Source organism: Epinephelus fuscoguttatus, linkage group LG5, assembly GCF_011397635.1.
Source record: "Epinephelus fuscoguttatus linkage group LG5, E.fuscoguttatus.final_Chr_v1".
NCBI classification, from domain to species: Eukaryota; Metazoa; Chordata; class Actinopteri; order Perciformes; family Serranidae; genus Epinephelus; species Epinephelus fuscoguttatus.
Window position 1 is genome coordinate 24,854,398 of NC_064756.1, and position 23,881 is coordinate 24,878,278.

The window sequence follows — 23,881 nt, forward strand, 5'->3', positions numbered from 1 at the left end:
AGCCCGGCTGTAAATCATCAACATTACTCCACACAGCCCATGTTTAAGGCGGGATGCTGCACCCGCCCACATTATCCCCTCATGCGCCTCCATGCGCTGCGCTGCAACTGCGCAGCACCGCTGATCGTGAAAGGTACGCCCGAATGCCACAAACAGCGCAGTTTTACACAGCTCGATGTGAAGATCTGTTTGTAAATGGTACAAGCACACAAGCTGGTTGTGAGAGGAAACAATACATCCACATCTACACAGCAAGACGCCTGTTTTCTTTTTGGGATTTTGGAAACTGCAAGCGCCATATTTAGGTCAAATCCAGATATTTTGCTGAAGAGGGGATGCTGCACCCAAAAAGACAAGTGGTGTGAAGAAGTAGCTCAGCCGGCCACGAGGGATCATTATTGCGCCAATTACTGCCTTGCACTTTAACGAGATAGCTGATGGTCGGATCATATTGCCTTTCAGGTGCCGTTTTACGCAGCCGCTGTGGACAAACAGAAACTGTAACAGGATCACACAGAGAGGATGGTGGCTGAGATGGCGAACAGCGCAGCGGCTTGTCACCTGGAAGACGGGTAAGACTTTTTATTTTTTATAACCCCAAAATGTCAACCCCTGGATTTTTACACCAGTGTTTGTGTTTCAACACGATGCCTGCAGAGGAGGAACCGCTAAAATCGCTCTGCGTCAACACAGGAAGTGGTGTCCTTTGTTGCTGCCGCCGGGCTCATGTGTTTGTATACATTTTAAGTAAAATACACAGATCTACAGGTATTGCTTCCTTGTTATAAATACGCACAACTGAACGTTGATACAAAGAGGAAGCAACACGAGGGTCGTGATGTCTTTGTTGGTGTCTCTCTGCGCGCTGCACGCTGCTGTGTTGTTACAGTGTGATGACTCACTGACAACAGTGTATCATCATGCTGCTTGGAGAGGAGATCTTTGCGTGTTTGATAACAAAGGAAGAAAAGGATAAAGCAGTTATTTCACCATGCATATGCTAATAAACACATGCATCCTCATAAGGATATTTTAGGAGAGAAAAAGTAGCCACTGCCACAGAGTTTTTAATTATGGTTCATGCTGCAATGAAACACATGTCACACACATGATTTTACCAACATGCAGCCCCAATAAAAATTTAAAAATGACTCATACCGATATCTCCAGCAGTTATACAATATTTACTATCAGTTGTATTGTAAACCACAGACGGGTGAGGTGATACTGATGACTCATTGTCCTTTGTGAAAGCTGCTGTGCTGTTGCCAGGGTATCATTCACCCACCGATGAGGGCTGGAAAAGTCCCCAAATTAACAATGGCACACAGGGCTTTATAACTTTATACTACAACCTTAACGGCAAGATAAGAGGCAGCACAAAATTTGCTTTATATTTATGACCCACTATAAACATCATAGTGAAAGCAGTGTGGTATAATGTCAGTGACAAAGGTCAACTTTTTCTGTGGTGGATGCAGACACATGGCAGTTGTTTATCTACACACAGATGTCGTCTGTCTTCATGTGCTTATAGGAAGCTGCAGGAAGCATGTAAATGTTGTGGTTTTTATCTTTCAGACAGATACAGACCAACACCCTCACACAGGATCTTGTTATCATGTTTTGTAGGAAGACACAGTGAGAGCTGAGAAAGTCTGACAACTCACGCAGGGAGTTTATTTATCGTCTGAAAACATTTGAGCAAACTATGCTCAATAAAAGAGATGACTGCCATGGCAACTAATGAGCCCCAGAGTTGTTGTGTTGCGACTATCTGGCAGAAGGAAGGAGCTGACCTTGAAGAGGAGAAAACACCGTTTCCTGGACAGATGTTAGAAAACAAAGGAAACCACAGGGCCTTATCAGGATTTACAGACGTCAGATTAAAAGACCACAGCTTGGTTTGGCTTAATCCTAATTTCCTGATACATCATTTTGCTTTTGATCGCCCGGTTCTGTATTCTTACAACTGAGGGAGTGACACGGGAAAAGATGCAGGGCAGGATATGACCTACTTTTTCACGCGAGCTGGTGGTGAACCCGTTCCTCTTGTGGGGTTGGCTCTCTGCCTTCTCCCCTTGATGGATCTGAGGCGTGTTGCTGCTTGTTGGAGCTCAGACTGTGTCAACAGGTTGCACCAGTCATGTAATCAGACACAACATCTGAACTGTGGCACATGGACTTGGCTCATTGATTTGTTTGACTTCATTCCTGGATTGTAAAGTACTTATAAAAAGATTTAAAGAGTTAAATTGTCAGGGGGGAAACTGGTATTGATGTCTGCTGTGCAGGACTGGGCAACATGGTTTAAAACAATGACACATTATTGATATGATTTTTTTTAATTTTTTTTTTTTATGCAGATATCACAACATGGCAAGTAATCAAAATGATAATTTGTGCAATGAAGTGCGTTCTGTTACACATTTTATGTGCTTAAAACAAAAGAAAACTTTCAGTTATTTATTTGTTAGTTTTTAATTACACTGTGCTTTGTATCAGTAGTAACTAAGAAGGCACTAGGGGAGCCAAGGGTGTAGGTTTTGTTTCAATTCTAGGACACACACATATGAAACGAGGGGAAAGTTGTGAGCATCTAACACCTAACTTCTTGCATTCTGTTGAATTTTTATGCACCAATTTGTGCTTTTTTCAATTTATGTAGAGCAAGCTTTGAAGCTTCAATTGTTGCCATGGTAATCGAAGTCCAAATCAGTATTTAAATTTCTCATTTGAAAAACAAAATAAAGAAACAAACTTTATGCATGTATAATGTGCGCAGGGTGTCTACAGGTCCTTAAAAAGTCTGAAATTGTCTTAAATTCAGATTCGATGGTCACATTATCATGGAAATTTCTCCAGCCTGACAGACCCAGTGTTTTTTTTGTTTTTTTTTACAATCAATCGACAGACTGAAGAATTGCAATAATAAATAGTGTTTATGTCAGGGATGAGATTTTGTTTTCTTTTTACATTCAACACATTAAACTTAAACTCACCCAGTTGTTTGGTTTAAAATTTTTTATAGGATGGTATTAAAAAGGTCTTAAAACGTCTTAAATTTAACTTGGTTATATCTGTAGACACCCTGTAGGCATTACACTGCTCCAATATTTAAAAGATTCGTCCTTGGCCCATGCTGCACCCTTCCACCAAGTTTCATAAAAATCTGGCCTGTAGTTATTGCCTGATCCTGCTGACAAACAAACCAAATAATCAGAAACATGACCTCCTTGGTGGAGATGATGGAGGTATTTTATAAAATGATTCCACCATATGATTTCTATCATCGCAATATGACACATCTGAAAGTGAATAAAGGATCACTTTAAATATGAAGCATCCACCCCAGTGTCTGAGTTATGACAACAGAAAAAGTGTCCAGACCAGTTTTGTTTAGTGGCTTAAACACCCAGCTAGTATATTTCCACAGCTGCACCATCAACACTGACCTGAGAGTGAGTCAGAAGGGGAGTTTGGGTGGAAAGGTGAATCTATCATTGGACAGGATGGGCTGGTGTAAGAGGTGTGAGAAAGTGAGATGCAGGCAGCCTGTGCACATTTCCTGTTTTTCTTTTTCATTCGGCTGCGTGTGTTCCTGTTCAAAAGCAGAAGTGGTGTACAACAAGAGCCTGCAGCTGCACGATTTGAAGAGCCATCACTTTCAACCTTTAAATCCTCCCATAATTGTCATCACACCACCCAGACGTCCCTGACTTGAGTGTGATTTAAAGCTGTCTGAATGTTATCCCCTCTGCCCCACAGAGACGGAGATATCCCTGCACTTGAAAACAAAGGTAAACATTGACCCATTTGTACTCCCTCCCTCCCCCTCACTGTTCTCTACCTCATATCACATTATCACAGAGCACTGTAGGGCTACATGTGTCTGTATTGTTCTCTTATACAGTGATTGTGCTATGTCTCTCCTCTAGCTCCTTTTTAATATTTAAAAGGCGTGCATCCCCATCTATTATTTCTCTCTATTTTTGTTTCCCTTCCTGCCTTTCTTTATCCCTTGTCACCTGTCTCTCTTCTCACTCTTTGGCCTCTGTGATTTCCATTTAATTTGCCTTTAAGGGCAGCAAGATTTATACACAGTCGTGTGATCGCTTGTGTCGTCAGATTTTGCTATTTTAAACTCTGCACACCAGTACAAAAACTTCTATTGATTTTTTTGCAGACATTCCTCTAATATTTTCTTAGTTTTTTCCTCATGGGTTACCAGAGTTTTCACCTCCTCAGACTTAAACTTTATTTTAATTAGATTGGAAAAAAAAACCTTTAGTTGACCCAGTAACAATAGATTGTCATATAGCAAGGCAAGGCAAGGCAAGTTTATTTGTAGAGCGCAATTCGTACACAAAGTAATTCAAAGTGCTTTACAGAACAAGAAAATGCATTAAAATCACAATACAAAATAAAAACATAAATAATCATTATAAAATGAACTTTAAAAGAGAAGAGTGCAGATAAGATCCTTTCAGTCATATGCACAGTGAAATAGAGCTGTTTTGAGCCTAGATTTGAACATTGTCAGAGTAGAGGCCTGTCTCTCATCTTCAGAAAGACTGTTCCAGATTTTAGCTGCATAAAACTGGAATCCTGATTCCCCATGTTTAGTCCTGACTCTGGGCACCAGCAGGAGGCTGGTCCCTGAGGTCCTCAGAGTCTGAGATGGTTCACATAGCACTAACATGTCAGAGATGTACTTTGGTGCTAGGCCGTGGAGAGACTTGTACACAAGCAGAGCTGCTTTAAAGTCTATTCTCTGAGCCACAGGAAGCCAGTGTAGAGACCTGAGCACAGGACTAATGTGCTCGTACTTCCTGGTTCTGGTCAGGACCCGAGCAGCAGCATTCTGGATGTACTGCAGCTGTCTTACGGCCCGTTTGGAGAGGCCAGTGAGCAGGCCGTTACAGTAGTCTAACCTACTAGAGACAAATGCATGGATTAGTCTCTCCAAGTCAGGTTTAGACACTATACATGCATACTGCATACTATATATGCAGTTATCGATTACCAGGAATGCAGTGATCTGTCATTTTCTTTCCCGATAGTGATTACAATACATCATCTCTGTACTGATTACCAACTCAATATGAGTGCTATAAATTTTCTCAACTTTAGAACTTGTACACCACACTGTGAGGAACTCGTTGGGATCGTTTGTATGTAAGGTAACATGAGAGGTTGCTGGGGGCCTGGAGCTTTGTTAATGGCTCATCATGTCTTAAAGGAACAGTGTGTAAGATATAGGGGGATTTAGTGGCATCTAGTGGTGAGGATATAGATTGCAACCGTCTTTAACTTCTTCTGGGTAGAATTCCCTCAGTGTTCATTATTTAGGAGGTTTTTACGATGAGCTGAACTGTCCGCAGAGGTCTCTTCATCTCAAAAAACAAACAAACAAGGAAACTAACTAACAAACAAAAAAAAACGTACCCACTGATGTATACCGGTGAAAACAGTCAACAGAGCACTTTCAGGCCATGTTTACACGAAAACGATCCACTGAAAACAGAATCGTTTCTCATTTTCGACTTTGCGTGCCTATTGACTGGAAGCGTAATGCACATGTGCGAAAAGTCTCCGTTTTCAGAGGAACTGCATATTGCAAGTTTACATGACAACGGAGATGGTGCAGTTTCCAAAAAATTGCACGCTGGAACCCGTTTTCAAAACGTTGTGTTTTCAGGCACCCTAAACGCCGCTGTCGTGTAAACAATCAGCCATAACGCAACTAAAGTTTACCATTTTCAGTTGAAATTGTTGTTGTATAAACGGGACCTTAGGATTAGGGATGTCACGATTATAGATTTTCTTGGTACGATTATTGTCGGAGAAATAATCACGGTTTTACGATTATCATGATTATTATGCATTAATTAATTTCACACTATAAATGTGTAAAATCACATGAACACTCTTTTCTTTAAGTTTCATTTATTTCCATGTGCTCCTGCTTTTTCTTTTATCTCTCAACACAACAGTGATGGTTTTAAGTATGTGTGGCGACTATTTTGTTCATGTATGAAAATATAGTATCCGTACAACCGGGCTCGGTAAAGTGTTTTTAAGTTGATGTAAAAATAAACGGCGAACATTTGTGAAATCCCGCACTCGTGTGGACGTGAGTTTCTGCCTGTTGTCTCACTCCAAAGAGCTACACGGACCCAAAACCATTGCAGCCTCACGCTGTGTGCACACAAACTGCAAAACTATCCATCAAAAAAGTTTTTGAGACGAGCCTTAGCTTGTCACGTTGCACTATAAGCCCAACTTGTATCATACCACTACGCCATTAATTGCAAATGACATGCTAACATATAATTTTTTAATTCAGTGTTACATTAGATAAATTGAGATTAGGGATAGACCGATATGGATTTTTAGGGCCGATGCCGATACCGATTTTTTTTCCCATCACCCTTAGCCGATGACCGATTATGGACTGCCGATTTTCGTGAGCCGATATTTGGGGCCGATACTGCTTTTGCTCCCTCAATTTACATCAAAAAAATGACACAATGATAACAAATATTACAGGTCTCAAGTTTAAAATAAGAAACGTTTATTGAACAGTAAAAAATACTAAAACAAGATGGAAAGTTGAGGTAGAACAGGTAGAATATTATTATTATTATTATACATTCAAATAAAAAAAAGAGTTCAGTGCTCCTAAATCTTCCAGTAATAAAAAATAAAAAAATAAATCCGCGAACCCACGCGCGTATCGGCCGATGCCGATACAAGTAAAAAAACTCAAATATCGGCCCGATATATCGGCCGGCCGATGTATCGGTCTATCCTTAATTGAGATTGACGTATTTTAACCCAGTCATTGTGCATTTACCTTTACTTGTGCATGTACAGCCAGGTGGTTGTCCCGCAGGTGTTGTATCATGTTGCTCTTGTTTGATCCTTTCTCAGGTCAGTGTTAATCCTTTGCTTTGTTTTCGTTCCGTGCGAGTTGCACTGACCTACTGTATATGGTTCCACGTCACGGCATAATCTTTGGAGAGTGACGGTGTTGCGGAATCTTTACGAATAATTAACCGTGGCATTTAAAATCGCAGTTAATAATGAAATAAAGTAATCGTGACATCCCTACTTAGGATACAAATCAGTGTTTTTCAGATGCTGTTTGGCATGTCGGTGATGGACCGCTAGCCTAGCACCTGCTAATGTGTGCTCACCTTTTTCTGTGATGGTTTAAAACTCAGACGTTCAGGACATTTTAGCAAAAGCTGACTTATCCACTGAGGTCTCTTCATCTTCAAAACAAATTGACCTGTTGCTTTAAAGTGGTAAAAACACTGAATAAAGCAGTGTCACATTAGAAAACACTGTTTTTCTGATGCTTTTGTTGTGTAGGTGCTTTTAACTATGGTGATCGATGTGACAATGCAAATGGTCCTACCTAGAGCTAGTGTTAGGTTTGTCCATTTTGGGCTACTGTAGAAACATGGCAGTTCAGCGCAGTGGCAGACTCATTGGACAAAGACCTGCTCCCTATGTAGATATAAACAACTCATTCTAAGGTGACAAAAACAACTCTTATTTTCAGGTGATTATACAGTAGAGAAAATATACTTATTATATTCTATTTCTGCCAATATATCCCCCTGAATGCCACACACTGGACCTTTAATGAATATAACAGTAAGTGGAAACACTGAGTTTATAATGACACCGACCCAGACACTGTATTTATCAAGGATCTGTCCTGTCTCCTCAGAAGGGTTAAGAACCACTGCTGTACTCCACACATCAACATTTTATGCCCTTGGTGTTGCTATATTTTTAGACCAGCAGATGGCAGGCAACACCCATGAAACCCGCCAAACCTTTTAGGCTGTGAATAAGTGTGTGTGTGTGTGTGTGTGTTTTTGCGTGTGTATCTGAGTTTTATCTCCACCTTGTTTGTCAGTCTGATGAAGGGAAGCGGCCATGCCAGAGTGAAGAGGGATGCCTGCTGGCTCAGATGAGGCAGCAGAAGCAGAGAACGAGATTGGCCATAGGAGGCATGTGAGGACAAGGAGAGAGAAATGGAGGAGGGAGAGTGCACAGAGAGGTGAAGCAGACAGATCGAGCGGACTGGAGGAGAGAGATTGATGAGGGAGGTGCTGCGAGTGGAGCAGCGATGGCAGCATCTGCTTGTTAGTCTAAGATAAAACTCTGTGGGCCAGAGAGGATGGGCTCCATCCATTAGGCAGCCAGGCACTCAGCCAGATGGCCCAGTCCACGGACATTCACTGCTGCTGGGATGAGAAAGGCAGCAGCTCCTCTGGACCCATCTGTATAAATGTGCCAGAATGTTAATGCATGGCACTTATCGCAGGCTTCTTCACAGGGTGCCACAGTTCAGCTGCTAAGAAATGATGGATATGTAAAAGCTGGTGGTGTAAGTCAGACTTGCTGAGGGCTTTTTTGATGACTAATATGGATCAAACCACACAGTGTACAACATAGAAGTAAACTAAAAGTCGAGGTCTCTCACTGGGGCTGCACCTGTTAAAGGAAGAGCCCCGGTGACAGAAGGTAAAACTCCGCACTTTAGCTCGTTTTCTGACATTTCAATCTACATAGGTCTGTTTTCCTTATGTAAGGAAAGTTTAAAAAGTGAGTGTGGAGTTCAGCAATGAGCCATATGGCTGCACCTGACTGAACAATATCTCTGTGACAGACAGGCTTTGATGTGTGAGAAATTGAGGAAGCAGAATCACACACATGTGCTTTTCCCTTACACAGAAAATTACCAGTGATAGGCATATTTTTGTTTATACTGTAAAATAATGTTTCCTGTTCAGGTGATATTTAAGTAGAAACAGAAACCACTACCCCCTACTCCCCCCCACTACCACAGTGTCCACAGTTGCTTCTGTTGTTCCAGTGTCCACCATTTCCACGACTGGGGATAGTCACTGTTAGGGTTGGGTACCATTCACATTCAAATTGATACGATATATTCCAGTTCCTGGAATTCGGTAGCGGTACCCCACAGTACCCTTTACTTTTTCTGTAATAACAAACATGTCATTTTTGAACAAGATGGAATCCCATTTCTGCTCCTTGGCGCTTTTTTAATCATACATCTATGTAGGGTTCATCTTCTGTCTCTGTCTGCGTGTGTGTGTGCGTGTTTGTGTGTCTGCTCATCTAGCAGTGTTAGTAGACCATTACGAAAATTGGACAGGAAAAAAATGAAAATATATCAGATGAGGAAACCAGCAATAGCAGCAATAGTTTTGGCTCGCCGGGAAGCCGACAGAGCAGCCGTGAAGCTCTGTAACTGGCTTCCCAGCCTTTCTAAATCCAGCGTTCTCAGCCAGATGCGTCGTTATTCGTCAGTACCCTTAAAAGCCACCAAGTACGACACCCAATTCTAGTGACTGTAAAGTACTTTGATACTCCTTAGTAACTGGAAAGAGCTACTGGGGGAAACAAAAGCACTTCCTTGTCCTGTTTTGGTTGCACAGTGGTTGATTCACTTCTTTTGTGGCATAGCCTAAGTTGAGCCTTCATTTTCTCGGGAAATCGTACCCGGTGACAGACAGAATTTTATCATGAAAGCGAGGCTTGTAGGGAACCAATCCAAAAGCAGATGCTGCTATATAACATTATGCAATCAACATTTATGTCATAATGATTAGTTAAAGCACAAAACCTTTCCACTTTACTATGAGACATGTTATTTTTAGCTTCACTCTTCCTTTACTTTGTAGTTGGTGTTGCATGTAGTGCCAGGCAATATAACCACAAAAATGAGTTGATGATGCCATCAAACCTTTAGAAGTGGTGAAGTTTCCATAATGATGATGTTGACAATGATGGTGATGATGATATGGTTAACAGCAAATATTAATAATGAGTAGTAATAGTAGTGACTAACAACATGGGAATTTACAATGACTTTTAAGCACATTTGCACAACATTGCATCAGGTTTTTCAAAGCAAACAGCACTAACCTCAAAATGATTTCTAATTTGTTACAGATAACCTGACAGAAAGTGACAGCAGTAGTTCAGGTAAGCACATATGTCACACCACATATGCAACATACAACCACAACAAGTCTTGTTTTTTCCACGACTCATACGAGAACTTTGCAGAAGACCACATTTGTTCTGACATTTAATTCTTAATTTAGCATTAACCTTTGTGGCACAAATCCCCTTTACTCATCATACACTGGACATCCAGTGCAATGTTTTCAGCTTGCTCACGTGCCCCTTTTCCCATTGTTTTATCAAACAGAGAACACAGAAACGTCCACTGAGGAGAGCTCAGAGGATGAAGAGGAAGATGAGGAGGATGAGCAATCTGGTGCGAGATACACGTTGAACTGCTCTATCACAGATCATTTCCTTATTCATTTTGTTATCAAGATTTAGATGAGAAGATTGATACCACTCTCATGAAAGTGGTGTTGATCTTATTCATCTTAGCAGGAGAGCAAATAAGTGTATGTTTCAAAATGTCAAACTATTCCTTTAATTTCTGTTTCTCACCCTTCTTTCTCCCATTGACTTTCATCCAAAGACTCTGCTGAGAAAGACGGAGCAGAGCAAGGTAAAAACCAACATCCCATTATTAATGCGAGAAAATCTCTTTGGCTCTAGAATCCAACAAGATAAAGAACGAGTGGTGTTTAACTGAGTTTATCTCCTTCACGTTCTTTGCAGACAACGAAGAGGCCCATGCAGAGGAGTCTAAAAATGGTGTGGCACTTTGCAAAACAACATCTACACAACATCAACACCTGCCTTGTCAGATTAAGCAACTGGTTGTTGTTTGTTAAGATCTATGTCAGCTTGTTGTCACAGTTGCCATGGCTTTAGTGGTAACTCAGCGGACTACATCCATAACCGCATCCTAAAGGCAGCCATGCTACATAATTACACCACAAAATGTTGGACTCTGTTGGCTTTCTTGGAACACGGAGTTTGATTGTCATGTAATTGAGTGTGCTCCACCCTCGCTCGCAACCCACAAAGTGGCCCACAATGTGAAAAGTTTGTCAAGGGTGTCTCCCAGAGTCTTAACATAAGCTTCCAGCGTCTCACATGTGATTTCATATGATAATGTTGGATTGTTTTCACCTTCTAGATTCAGTCCCTGAAGCGGTGGTTTCAAATGGGAAAGGTGAGCAGGTTATAACTGATGTTGCAGCTCAGTTAATGTCCTGGATGTACTATGACATGTCCTGTAACTTCCTGTTTTTTGTCATACGTCCTGACAGATGAGAGACCCTTCAAATCATGCTGTGAAAAGTGCAAAGCCATCCAGCAGGTGAGCTCAGAGATGTTCATCTGACAAATGTGATGTTGAATGTGTGCCTTTTATTTGTAATTATAGTTGATACTAGTCCATACCCATTAGTAGCTTTATCACCTTCTACCTATGCCAGTCCTCAATGCCTATGTGCAGTTTCACATAGATTGACCATGTCAGTGAGTAGAAAAACGTGGGACAGACAGAATGACTGAGTGACAGAATGACTCACTGACAGTTTCCGTGATTATGTACAGCATACCATACCATGACTTAGTCATACCAAAAATTAAAAATTTTATTTTAGCCATTTTTAAGCATTTTTCTGTTGTTATAGCGCCACCCAGTTGCCAATTAGAGTTAAATTTCTCCAGTCACCTTGAGGCGTCCTGTTCTACATATCTACCAAGTGTAGTAAAAATCGATATGGCGGTTAGGCCTAGATACGAAATTAGCTCTCTAGCGCCCCCATTTTGTTTGATGGGGTCAATAATGGAGGATTATGTGTAATCCCCTCGGATTATGTGTGGTCATGTGCCTACAAAGTTGCGTGGTGATCGGTGAAACCCTTGAGATGTTATACACCTTTATGTGATGAGCCACGCCCTCCGCAATATTCATTGCCTTATAGAAGCTCAGTTTTAGTAAGTTTTCCAACTTTTGCCAAGAGGGAACTTTAGATATTGGTCCCTAGGTTATGTTCACCGAGTTTCATGCAGATTGGTCAAACTTCCTAGGAAGAGATCAATTTGAAGTGTTTTTCAAAAAACATTCAAAATGGCGGAAAATCTATATAACTGGAAGTTATGGGTTCTTGAGGCCAAGTTGTTCGTCATGAGGAGAGGCATCTCTGTGCAAAGTTTCATGTCTCTACGACATACGGGGCATGAGATATGCCCATTCAAAGTTTGCAATTTCACTCGGTTGCTATAGCACCCCCTTTGGCCAATTGATATAATATTGCTTCATTGGCCTCCTCCCATGACCCTCTACCACTGTGCCAAATTTCACATGGATTGACTTGGATTGACCAAGTCAGTGAAGAGAAAAACGTGGAACAGACACACCCACAGACAGCGTTTTTGTCATTATATAGTAAGATATGTGACATTGTTCTGATGTTGTGATGCACCTTGTATACATGGGTGGATTATGAAACAATGAGCCCCTGGGCACAGATATGCAAAAGGCCCCACCACCTCTCCTACATGGCAGCAAGACACAGACTTTGTGGTGGTTTGGCCACTTTTATTTTGTTGCTTTTGGTGTTTCTTTGTAGTCAGTATGCACCTTTTGTGTTTTGTGTCTCTTTGAGGTCATTTTGGTTCTTCTTTTGGTTCATTGTGTCTTTTTCTGGTTGTTCTGCCCGTTTTTATGCCTCCAAACTGGCAAAAGCCATAGCTGGAGGCATTATGTTTACGAGTTGTCTGTCCCATTGTTGTGAACACGACATCTTGAGGGATTTCTTCAGATTTGGCAAAAACGTTCACTTGGACTCAACACTGAACTGATTAGATTTTGGTGGTCAAAGGTCAAGGTCACAGTGACCTTGACAGTGACTTTTCTTTTTGACTGAAGAATAAACTGATCAGAATTTGGTGGTTGAAGGTCACATGTTTCTGGCAGTAACTCAAGAATTCATGCTAATTATGACAAAATTTCACGCAAATGTCTTACAGGATATAATGATGAAGTGTTGTTATTTTATATTCAATAGGTCAAAGGTCAACTTCACTGTGACATCATGATATTCTACATAAAACGCCTCTGCCCATTAATCAGTGTCATATCTCAGAAACAGAAGGGAAGATATTTGGTCAGATACTGAATTGGTGACACTAATCGTGGGTGTTCACCTTGAAACTGTGCTGATTGTACAGATCCTCTTTGCTGTAGGGGGGGAAGTTGTGTGTGTCTGTAAGAGACGCTTAACTGGTGTGTGGAGGCATACACCCATGGGGCGGTAATCCTAGTTGTTATTTTGTGTCTCTTTGAAGTTCCTTTTCATCTCTTTCTGGTCTTTAAGTGTCTCTTTGTAGTTACACAATGTCTTTTTGGGGTCATTTTGAGTCTCTTCCTCATTAGTATGTGTCATATTCAGTAACATTTTGCAGGTGAAGGCCGGGGGGCCCTGTAATTGTCCAAATGAATAAACAAACTGTGTTGGTTTGCTTGACAGAGCCATGACAGTGAGCTTGTTACCCCCAGGACACTCTCCAAGGGACGATTACAGTGAGTGCTATAGTCTCTGTCACTGATCTGGTTCGTGCACATTTATACTGATTTTCAATGTATAGCATCACTGACTCTTTTTATTTGTTTTAGAGTACAGCTGGAAGGAGAGGGCACATATGAGTGTTCGGTCACCGGCCTGGTGTTTGAAGCATCGGAGCCGGTTCTCTTGCGGTACTCAGTTTTGTCCTGGTCCAAGTTCGGTTCGTTCCTCAGGGACTCCTGGAAATTTGCTGGCCCCATCTTTAATGTGGACACAGTCAATAAGGACGCATCTGTCCTCAAGTCCATCCAGTTCCCTCACTCCGTCTGCCTTTCTGGTGAGGATGAATACCAGGACTGTCTAGTGTGTCGTCTTTGTTCAATATATAATTCATAATTATAATCTTGGCCTCCTGTGGTGACTCCATGGCCCATAAGGCAATGTTATGAACACTGAATATTGCTAACAAAGATGTCACCTGGAGGTTGTCTTGAATTTAGTTGATGGCTGGTGTGAAAGTAAAGCTGCAATTCTTGATTAATTATGACCCATCTGAAGGTCTTTACACAAAATTTTATTGAGTATCATAATCTTTTAACTATGATTTAAAGCCGCTCCAGGTGAAACATAAAACTTTCCCTATTACCCTCACACAGATCCAGAAAATGAAATGACATTCAGCGTCCTGCACATAAAGGACAACCGTCCACTCATCGAGCCGACAGTGGACCACTCAGGTAGCCATGTTAAATGGAACGTGACGTCGCTGTCACCCGTGGGTCCCATCATTCAGACGAGCCAATCTGTAGAGCACCACGGGGTGGTCCTGGTCTACAAGCAGCTGGGCAGTGACAACAACAGCTACAGCTTCCACGTCTACCTGGCCACCAACAGTGCATCTGACATCAAGGTGAGTGAATAATGTGGAACTGAAATAATTTCATCTCCATAGAAGATGATTGACAGTTTTCCTGCCTATACTTGACAAGAGCAACACTGTCTGGGCTGTTGCTGGTATTTACTTTAATTTTTAAAACTGACAAACAGGTGACAGCCGTTTTGTAATGTGGTCAAATCCCTCCAAAACCTCACACTATGTAACTGGCACTTTAATCTACGTCGTCTAGCAATTTTACATGTCAGTTGCATTGAAAAAAGTCCTTGGTTTTTCTTGAAAGCTGCGTCCGTCATCTGTCTACTCTGGAGTGTCTGTCTTTCTGTATCGGTTCCTGTGCGGTGGTGAAATACTGCAGTTACATCACTGGATACAGTGCATACAAAGCTGTGGTCTGAATGAATATGTACACACACATTTATCAGCTGCAACCACCAGCTCTGTAGCTCACTCTGTTGGTTGGAGGGTTGGACAGTCCACGTTAATTACCTTATAACTCTATTAGGCTAAAGTTTGGCCTGGAGGTCAAGTGTGTGTGTGAAGGTGTGTGTTTGTGTTTATGCCCATTTGCATTTGTTATGCTGCATTCATGTGCTCCTTAGATGGTCCCATTACCAGAGTTGGGGTGTCGTTCTTCTGACTTTGGTTTCTTAATGAGCTAAGTCGTAATGTGGAAACGTGTGCTACAAAGAAGATGTGTTGAATTTTATGGCTCAGAGCATTTAAACAACACATTAATAACAGTTTGAATCTGATTTGGTCTCAGATTTGTTGCTGCACCCATACATCCCCTCAAACTACTTTAGTATTGCTTTATCAGACTGATGCTAATAAATAACTTTTTGAATTAATCTACGTCACACGGTTAACCTAATGCCATATTAAAAATTACATTTGGGAAAAATGACTAAAACGTTTATTTCCACACAGGGATGTTCCTGGTGACTAATTTCTCTGTCAACTAAACGAAAATTTTAATTAAGACTAGTCGACTAGTCTAAAAAAAGGTCTCGGCACGGTGTATTCAGGCTCAACATATCACACAACACATTGTCGTGACGAGCTGCGTTATCTTCTCAGACCAGGCGGGATCAGAGCGTCTCCGGGAAAACGGTGTCAAATTGTGTGGCTAACACTGCTAGCAGCAGCAGCCGCCGTTCCGTGCAGGTTAACATCCAGATGCTGGAGTTGAGTGTGGTTGCCATCGCTCCAGTCGAGAGATTATATGCTAGTTATTTCTGACGCAGCGTACATTCTACCTTGTTTTCATTTTCTGGATCAAAGTACTGCCAAACCGCTCTGATTTTGCAAAAGGACATCTCTCCAGCTACCCACCGTGCTGTTTTAAAACTCCAGTCTATTCGAGCATTACCGCGGGAGGGGGACTGCTGTCTGACGGCTCTGTAGCCCCCACTAGTGGTGGGCGGCTGCATGACAGTTAAGTGGCCTTGTACATGAATGAAACACTAATTGGTTTGACTGACTAATATTTCTGGTGCCGACAAGCGAGGGGGCGGACGCTTAATCATTTAAACAACTAATCGTATGCATCCCTATTACCATCAGCCAAACATTTACTTTCATCCGCCATGTTTCTGCATATATAACGTCGACTCAGCAACTCGTGTAGAGCTGCTCAATTATGGCAAAAGAGTAATCACAATTATTTTGATTGATATTGAAGTCCGAGTTATTTACTGATTTAACACGATTGACTTTTAAAACATCATGCTTTTATTGAATTTTCACTCTGGTGTTTGTTCTTAACACTGGATGTCTTTAACTTGAAATACAGTTAAACTGAAAAACAATGACATAAATGAGAATAAATAAAAGTAAAACGCTGTGATGCAGTCGCAGGAGTAGAGGGGCCTTTTACTTTTTGTGCTTTTTTTCCTTTTATTACTCGGTCATACATGGCTTCGTCAGTAGACTTCAATTGCTGGAACAGATTGGTTGTGTTGCTTTGTGGTGCAGCCACGACAGTGTAACACATCTTACACATGATTGTAGTTTGTTCTTAGTCTGTCTCCGCGAAACCAAAGTGTTTCCACACCACAGAGTTTGTTTAACCTTCTCAACCAGTGGCCCTCTTTCTGTCATCCTCTTACAAGTTCGACCAGCAAAGTTTCAAAACAACCACAGAGCTGGTGTGTTGTGACTCACTGGTTTCAACTGATATTTATGTTTGGACTTAAGGGAAGGGGTCTGAGCACATCTGCTGGGAAGGGGTGCACTTGATTTACAAAATGAAAGACACAGCAGGAGCACATCTCAATTAGCTTCTTATGAAAAACAAGGAAAACTAAAGTTATCACCTTTCTGAGTTGTTGTTCCAACTCGAGGGGGTGTTCACATAAATTTCTCAAGTTGATTTTTCCGACTATTCCGAGACGACATGAATGCAACGTTAAATGCACATCTTATGCCCAGCTACATAGGACAGGAATATATTTCACATTGAATTACCATTTGTCATGCATATGGACATAACACTGTTAAAGATCCACTTTTAAGATGTGAATAAGCAGAGTCAGAGTGAAAACCTTCTTGTGATTCTGCACATTTAGTGTTTTAGTTTAGAAATTTTTCCCGTGATGCTTGAGAGCCAAAGGAAAAAGACCACAAACATCCCTTTTCTTGCCTGCACAGCGCAAAGAAGTACTGTACTGATGAAACCAATACCCGAGTCTACCCAAAAATTTCATTTGTGACTTTCAATCGTGATCACTGCGTACTGCATAAAACTCCAGCAAAATGCCTCGGCTTTGAAATTGTGTAGAACAGAATCGGAGCGAAAACTTTACTTTCACTTCTTGTTTACTTTTGTTACTGCACTGGCTTTGATGCCGCAAGACTTTATAGAATAAACTCCAGATTTCCAGGTTTGTGTAATACAGTAACGCAAAGACATTTTCTGTAATGAGGTTAGACAGTATATGACAATGCAAAAATCCTATGATATATATTATATTATATTATATTATATTATATTATATTATATTATATTATATTATATTATATTATATTGTTAAAAAACAGCAATGTCATCTGGTCAAGTGATCATGGACTATCTGGTATTAATGACCTCATCACATGCCCGTTGAAACATATTATAGTAATTTCAAGGAATGGCATTGATGCCACTGCTGCGTGTATTCCTGTAAGTGTGCAACGTAATCCTGAGAGCTACATGACAGTCATTTTCTTACGCTGCACTGCTGAGGTCACTCAGGAAGTGTGTTTGTGGTTGTGTGTGAGCATGTGTGTCTGGGTGGATGCAGCTAGTGAATAATCATACTTCATTTATTGTGAAATAAGAAAATGCCAGTCTCTAAAACATAGTAATTTGGTATTTCCATCACCACGCACGCTATGGTGTCAGCAATCACTGACCAGGTCTGACCTCTGACTGTTTTTTTCCCATGGAGACGCCCACATTTTTTCCACTCTGACTATGGAAAATGTGTTTTATTGAATGTTAATCATCATTAGAGCAGCACGATATGCAAAAAAAAAAAATATCATATTGTGGTTATTTTGGCACATATTGCAACTGCAGTATGAGTTTTAATTTTAGTGGGAATGATGATTTTACCATTCTATTTTCACTGATAAAAATCTAAAAATGACGATGTGATTTTTTTTGCCAGGGTCTGTGTCAAAAAAAGCATGTTCCCTTGCTTTTGGAATATGACTCGTAGGCCGGGGCGTCTTTGTAGCACCGCAATGCTTCATTTATAATAGCATGTTGTGACATATTTTACCTTTATCAAAACATTGCACCTCCTGCACTTGGTCATATTGTGATTTTGACAGTGTTTTGGAAGCTGCTTTGAAGGCCTAGCTTTACAGGATACCAATTACTTCACACTGGAAGAAGTTGAATGACAGACCTAGGGAGAGATCTAGTTTGGTAAGCTAAAGCTACTTTGTAAAAAATGATCTAAATTGACAGTGTACATGTGATATGAAATTAGAACAAAACAATATTAGACAAAAAAGTCACATGACAGCAACAAATGCCACTCGGTTGAGTTTATTGCAAAATGTGTCTATTTGTTCACAGGTCGTACATGAATAAAATACCCAAATATTCATGTGAAAGAGCAGGAAATATCAGCTTTGGTCTTGTATACAATATCCATCAGTCAAACACCTGCCTTCTGAAACTTCTAAAATAGCATGAACAGCTTCTCTGAACATTTGTAAATATAAATATGTAAGTTTTACTGGTGGGCCAGTCAGGCGAGACAAAAATCATACTTGTAGATATTAGGTATAAAATCATTGTCATAAAGACATCGTCTAAGCAGGTTGCCATATGTGTGTTTCCATTAAATCAGACTAAATATGCCAGCTTGAAATGATGTGTTTTCAGACAGGATTTATAAGTAGAAAGTCAGTATTGTGAATGTCGTTGGGGGGTGAGTTCCAGAGGCGGGGGTCAGAACGCTGAAGGCTCTAGAACCCATGGTAGACAAGTGGGCAGATGGTGATGTGAGTTGGATTGCAGAAGAGGATCTAAGAGTACGGGAGGTTGTGTAGATATGAAGGAGTTCAGACAGGTAGGAAGGGGCTTGATTATGAAGGGCGTTAAAGGTGAGAAGCAGAATCTTGAAGTCTTGAGCACTGAGCAACGCTGGCCCTTTTGCATATGCACTGTGCAAAGGTGAAGGGTCAAGTGTAGAGTGGTGGCTCCCTGACGAATGCATCATGCCGTCAGAGCAGTTATGATGAAAGAATAAAGGGGTGGGACTGATCAAAGGGGGTTCAAGTAAACTTAATTGTGCAGCCCTAATCACCATTCAGCCTGCTCGTCATCTGTATGCAAGTGACTTATCCTCTGCTTCGTCTTGTCCTCCTCCCTCATGTAAACCAGGATATAGGCAAACAGGTGCGGTGCTACAAGAATCGCTACATTCGGATAGAGAAGCCCCCCACGTGTAAGCTGGATGAGGGGACGTATCGTCTCTTGAGCGAGCCAGAGGGAGAGATCAAACCTGAGGTGTGTCTCTTTGCATATGCATGTGTGTGCTCATGTGCAGTCATTTATATTGCAGCTTGAAAACCAAACATACGGTATATGGATTGACTTTACAGTTAAATTGTGTTTAATTATAATTATGTGTGTGTGTGTGTGTGTGTGTGTGTGTGTGTGTGTGCAGGATTTGAAATTCACCCTGGCTGTGACCAAGATGAAAGGCTACTTTGAAGCTTTTTTTGAGCAGCCTCCTCCCTTTAAATTGTCTCTCATAGACATTAACACTGACGAGACGGTATGGTCCGCCACCATCAGAGAAGGTACTGGTGCATTCAGTCTCACATTGAACTCTTTTGGTGATTTACAGGTGAAACAAACATCTAGGAGTTGAGGCTAGAGTCAGACTATTGTTTGTTTGAAAAGTCAGAGTTTTTGTGATTGTCGGACAGCTGACAGTAACAGCAAACAAAGATTTTATCTGCAAATAACATATTTCTGTATTACAGAGTTTGTGTGCATGAGTGTAATTTGCTCCAGAGTGGTGATGACTATCTTTTTCTCTCTACTCTTAGGCGACTGTGTGGATAACATAGAAAAGAAGCCAAAGAAAAGGACGAACAGTAAGCTTGTTTTTAATCAGATTGTTGTTCTCCATTGGGGTACATTTGCAGCTTCTGCAGGTTGACTCACATCCCGAATTTCTTTTATAGGCAGACAGAGGAGCAGCAGCCCCTCTGAAGATGAAATGGCCTGTAAAAGGCCTCGATGGCAGGATGAGTCAGGTGACTTTTCATGTCTTTTACTAACGTCTGAGTTGAGAACTTAAGACACACGCTTTGTTTCTGCCCCCGATCAAATCAACATAAACCAGTCCACGCAGGAACTATTTCCAGATGCACCTGTCTGTCTAAAATTATACTGAAACAAAGTACCTGTGTGTGCTGTGCATCCTTTTCCAGATGGAGTGAAAACAGTGATGACTCAGGGCCAAGACATGTCAGAGAAGCAGCTACTGCAGGTGGCCAAGCGGCTCGGGAAGGAGTGGAAGCAGGTGGCCATCTATCTAGACTTGAACTCCAGGGAGCTGGATGACATCCAGGCAGTGGAGAAAGATGTGACCATGCAGAAGCTGAAGATGCTGGTGGAGTGGAAGAGCAGAAGGCGGCCGGGAGAGGCCACGCCGTACCACCTGCGGAAAAGTTTGGAGGAACTGGATGACTTGCCAAATGAGGTTCATCAGACACTGCAAGGTAATTGAGATTGAGAGTCTGGAGCCATGCTAGCAGATCTGTGAGGCTTTTAGCATAGTGGGGCTTTGAGCTAAATGCAGAGGATCACCAAAGTTACTACATTTCATCCTGAGGTGGACATGAATGTGTTTAGCAGATTTCATTGTAATCACCCAGTAGTGGTTGAGACATTTCTAGGGCTGGGTGCTAGATGGAAATAACCCAGTGGTATGGAACTGTCCTCAAACAATACCTACATTCAATCAGGTTGTGCCAGGGGAGTGATCCGGGACTGTCCTGACTATGAGCTAAGCTCATAGCTCGGCTAATCAGTCAAGTTGGACTTCTCTTGTCTGAGTACACATGCAGAAGAGAAGATCGAATTTCTGACCAAGTATGTCTGACGCCGCCTCGATAGGTAGCGCTGTGTCCTTTTTGATATAGTGCGTATTGAACTAGTTCTGGTTGAGCTAACGACGAATGAAGATGGCGGAGCATGAATGTAGTTTCTTTGTCCGTCCAGAAGTGCATCTTCTGCTTCTTGGTTGCCATGGTGTTTGTTTGTTTGTTTTTCCAGGAGTTACTGCACTGCTATATACTGAACTGCTGCTACATCATCTCCTTCTTCTTCCAGGTGAAAGCCCCACGAAAGAAAAAGTTGTTAGTTTGATTTTCAATCGAATTATCTAGGTGTGCTAGTCAAGCTACGGATAGTCCAATTTCAGTCAGACTAAGCTGTTAACATGCATTTAAAAGTCCAGTTTCAGTCGGACTAAGCCAATAATTCGATTTTCTCAAGCTGCATGTAAACGTACTGACTGATGCTAAAATGGCTCAACTCTCTTGCTAGGCCCGTTTATAACTGTTGGGTAACACTGGCCGTGTCATTCTAACAGTTAGTCCTGTCACTGTGGCTGGTGAACGCTCACAACTGGCCCTGGTGCGGAGCCCACACTTCAGTACAGTCCACGGTGTGGTGAAGTCAAGCACGCTGTATTTGATGGTGTTGGGAGTTTAGGGATGCCACCAAAACATTTGAAAGTATGGCTATACCACACGCCACTCCTTTCACATTATGGGTAAGGGTCCTGGTATTGGTAATGGTATAGTAACGATACCCAGCCCTAGACCAGGGTGTCTCCAGGTCCTTAAAAAGTCTTAGATGTCTTAAATTAAGTTTTCTCAATATAAGGCCTTAAAAAGTCTTAATTTATCTGAAATTCAGATTCATGGGTCGTGAATATTTTTAGTCACATTACCGCAAAAATTTCTCCAGCCTGACCAACCCCAATGACTGTTTACAATCATTGGACAGACCAAAGAATTGCAACAATAATTAGCATTTATGACCACGATGAGATTTTGTTTTCTCTTTATATTAACACTTAAGTTAAACTCACTCAATTGTTGTCATTTTTCCTTACTGTTCATTTTTAAACTGACATCAGTGTGTTTACTTGGAAAGACTACTTACATATACATATAATATGTATTTCCATCACAGGTTTGGTCTTAAATTTAATATAAGGTGGTATTAAATATGTCTTAAAAAGTCTAAAATTAAACTTGGTTATATCTGTAGACACCCTGTTAGACATTTCACTTAAATTCAAAGCCCTAATGGATCTCTAACATCAGTGTGATTCATCCTCTCGGGACCATGTCCGTCTGTATTTGCCTGTTGTTTTGACTAAATCACATCATACTGGCAACTGGCCCTCATCTGCAGCTGTCCACCACTGCCCACAGTGGGCAGTGGTGTGATCAGTGCTGCCACTGCTCGCCTTAAGATATATAGAAGAGACTACAGCTTTAATCACCAGTATTGCTGCAATATAGTGAGAGCAGATCTGTGACTGAAAGGTCCAGGTTCCAGCAGATGTGGTCTGTCGTATGTTGGGCTAATAAACATGCATAACTTATAATAGGCACTTGTGCTTCCTTAGGATTTCAACTCTGTTTGATCAAGTATACATCGATGGACCTGCCATAGCTTTGATGAACAGACAAATTATTGTGTGATGTTTTTGTCGTCTTTTTTCAGACATGATAGACAATCGAGCAGCTAAGTGAAAAAGATTTGGGTTACATTGACCTTTGGATATCTGTTGCTACGTCATCAGGAAAAAAAGAAAACTCTCAGGAATACAACAAAGCAGAGATCACCTGTGGACCAAACGTCAGCTCTTCTTCCAGTTTGTGTTTCTCTTTTGAATATTTTTTGCATATGAAACTGTCTGAACTTTGGATGGGCATTTTCCCTAATTTGTTCACGTGGTCCTTTGGTTCTGTAATGAATACAGAAGCTAAAGCTTTTATTTGTGTAACCACAATTTGATGCCTTGCATTTCCAGGTTCAACAATGACCAGCAGAGGTGTAGAGGTCATTGAGATATATGGTAGCTAATTATGTAGCCAGTATGTAAATGTAGATGCTGCAGTGTTGAAACTGCAAAAAATGGGAAAAATCCAACCTGTGTTTCACTTGTATGTGTTCTGTTTGTGGGACTTTTATAAAACACTTTGGCATTACATCACATGTAGGTGACTGTCCGAAGCATTATGAACTGAAGTACTGAGTTAGTGTCTCAAACATTTTTGTATGTGTCCTGTACATATCTTTTTTTTTTTACCAACTGTTTCAAACTTATGATCTATTTTTTTAAGTCTGTTTTTTTCTATTTGTGTTTTATTTGACATCATGTTTATTTTGTTTAACTTGAAATCATTCCTGCCGTCCTGTGACCAGAACGCACATCTTGTAAAATATAAATGTTTGTATGTGATACAAAAGTGTACAGTAATGGAAAAAAAAAATAATCAGATGCATTTGGTTTCAGGGCTGAATTTAACTGTTCTACCTGTGAGTGCAGCCAGCATTTCATAGTTGTCAAGCTTCAAGCACAATAACAAGCTATACTGAAGCTGCCTATGGAAACATTTCAGTTAAATTTCCTCAACATCTACATTAGTCACAGCTTTGTTTCTGTCTTACTTATTTTCAAACACTATTGGGGAAAAGCTGCAGAGATGACGTCTGGATTGTCGAATTTTTTAGGGTCTTCCACAACGATACCACGCAGTCATGTTTACATTCAGAGAGAAGGGTTGCTTCTTTAAACAACCTGCCAACAACAATCCAGTCTGTCCTTTTTTTTGCACTTGTTTCTATCAGTCCCTCCAGAGAATTGTGGAGTAATTGTAAAGAAGCAAATGTCGACTGAATAAAACAAGAGATTCTTTTTACTTATTTTAAGTGTTGTCACTTCCATTTTTA

At 41.0% G+C, this 23,881-nt stretch overlaps 1 protein-coding gene across 1 annotated transcript; it reads left to right on the forward strand.

The window, feature by feature from the left end:
- The first annotated feature begins 153 nt into the window (after positions 1–153).
- si:dkeyp-97b10.3 (uncharacterized) lies at positions 154–23,854 on the forward strand. Its single transcript, XM_049577029.1, has 17 exons — positions 154–572; positions 3,769–3,800; positions 10,003–10,035; positions 10,265–10,333; positions 10,550–10,579; positions 10,693–10,728; positions 11,117–11,152; positions 11,250–11,299; positions 13,461–13,513; positions 13,607–13,833; positions 14,153–14,406; positions 19,274–19,399; positions 19,560–19,695; positions 19,948–19,995; positions 20,086–20,157; positions 20,335–20,625; positions 22,649–23,854. The coding sequence occupies exons 1-17, from the start codon at positions 523–525 to the stop codon at positions 22,675–22,677; spliced, it is 1,572 nt and encodes a 523-aa protein (XP_049432986.1). The 5' UTR covers positions 154–522; the 3' UTR covers positions 22,678–23,854.
- The last annotated feature ends 27 nt before the right edge of the window (positions 23,855–23,881 follow it).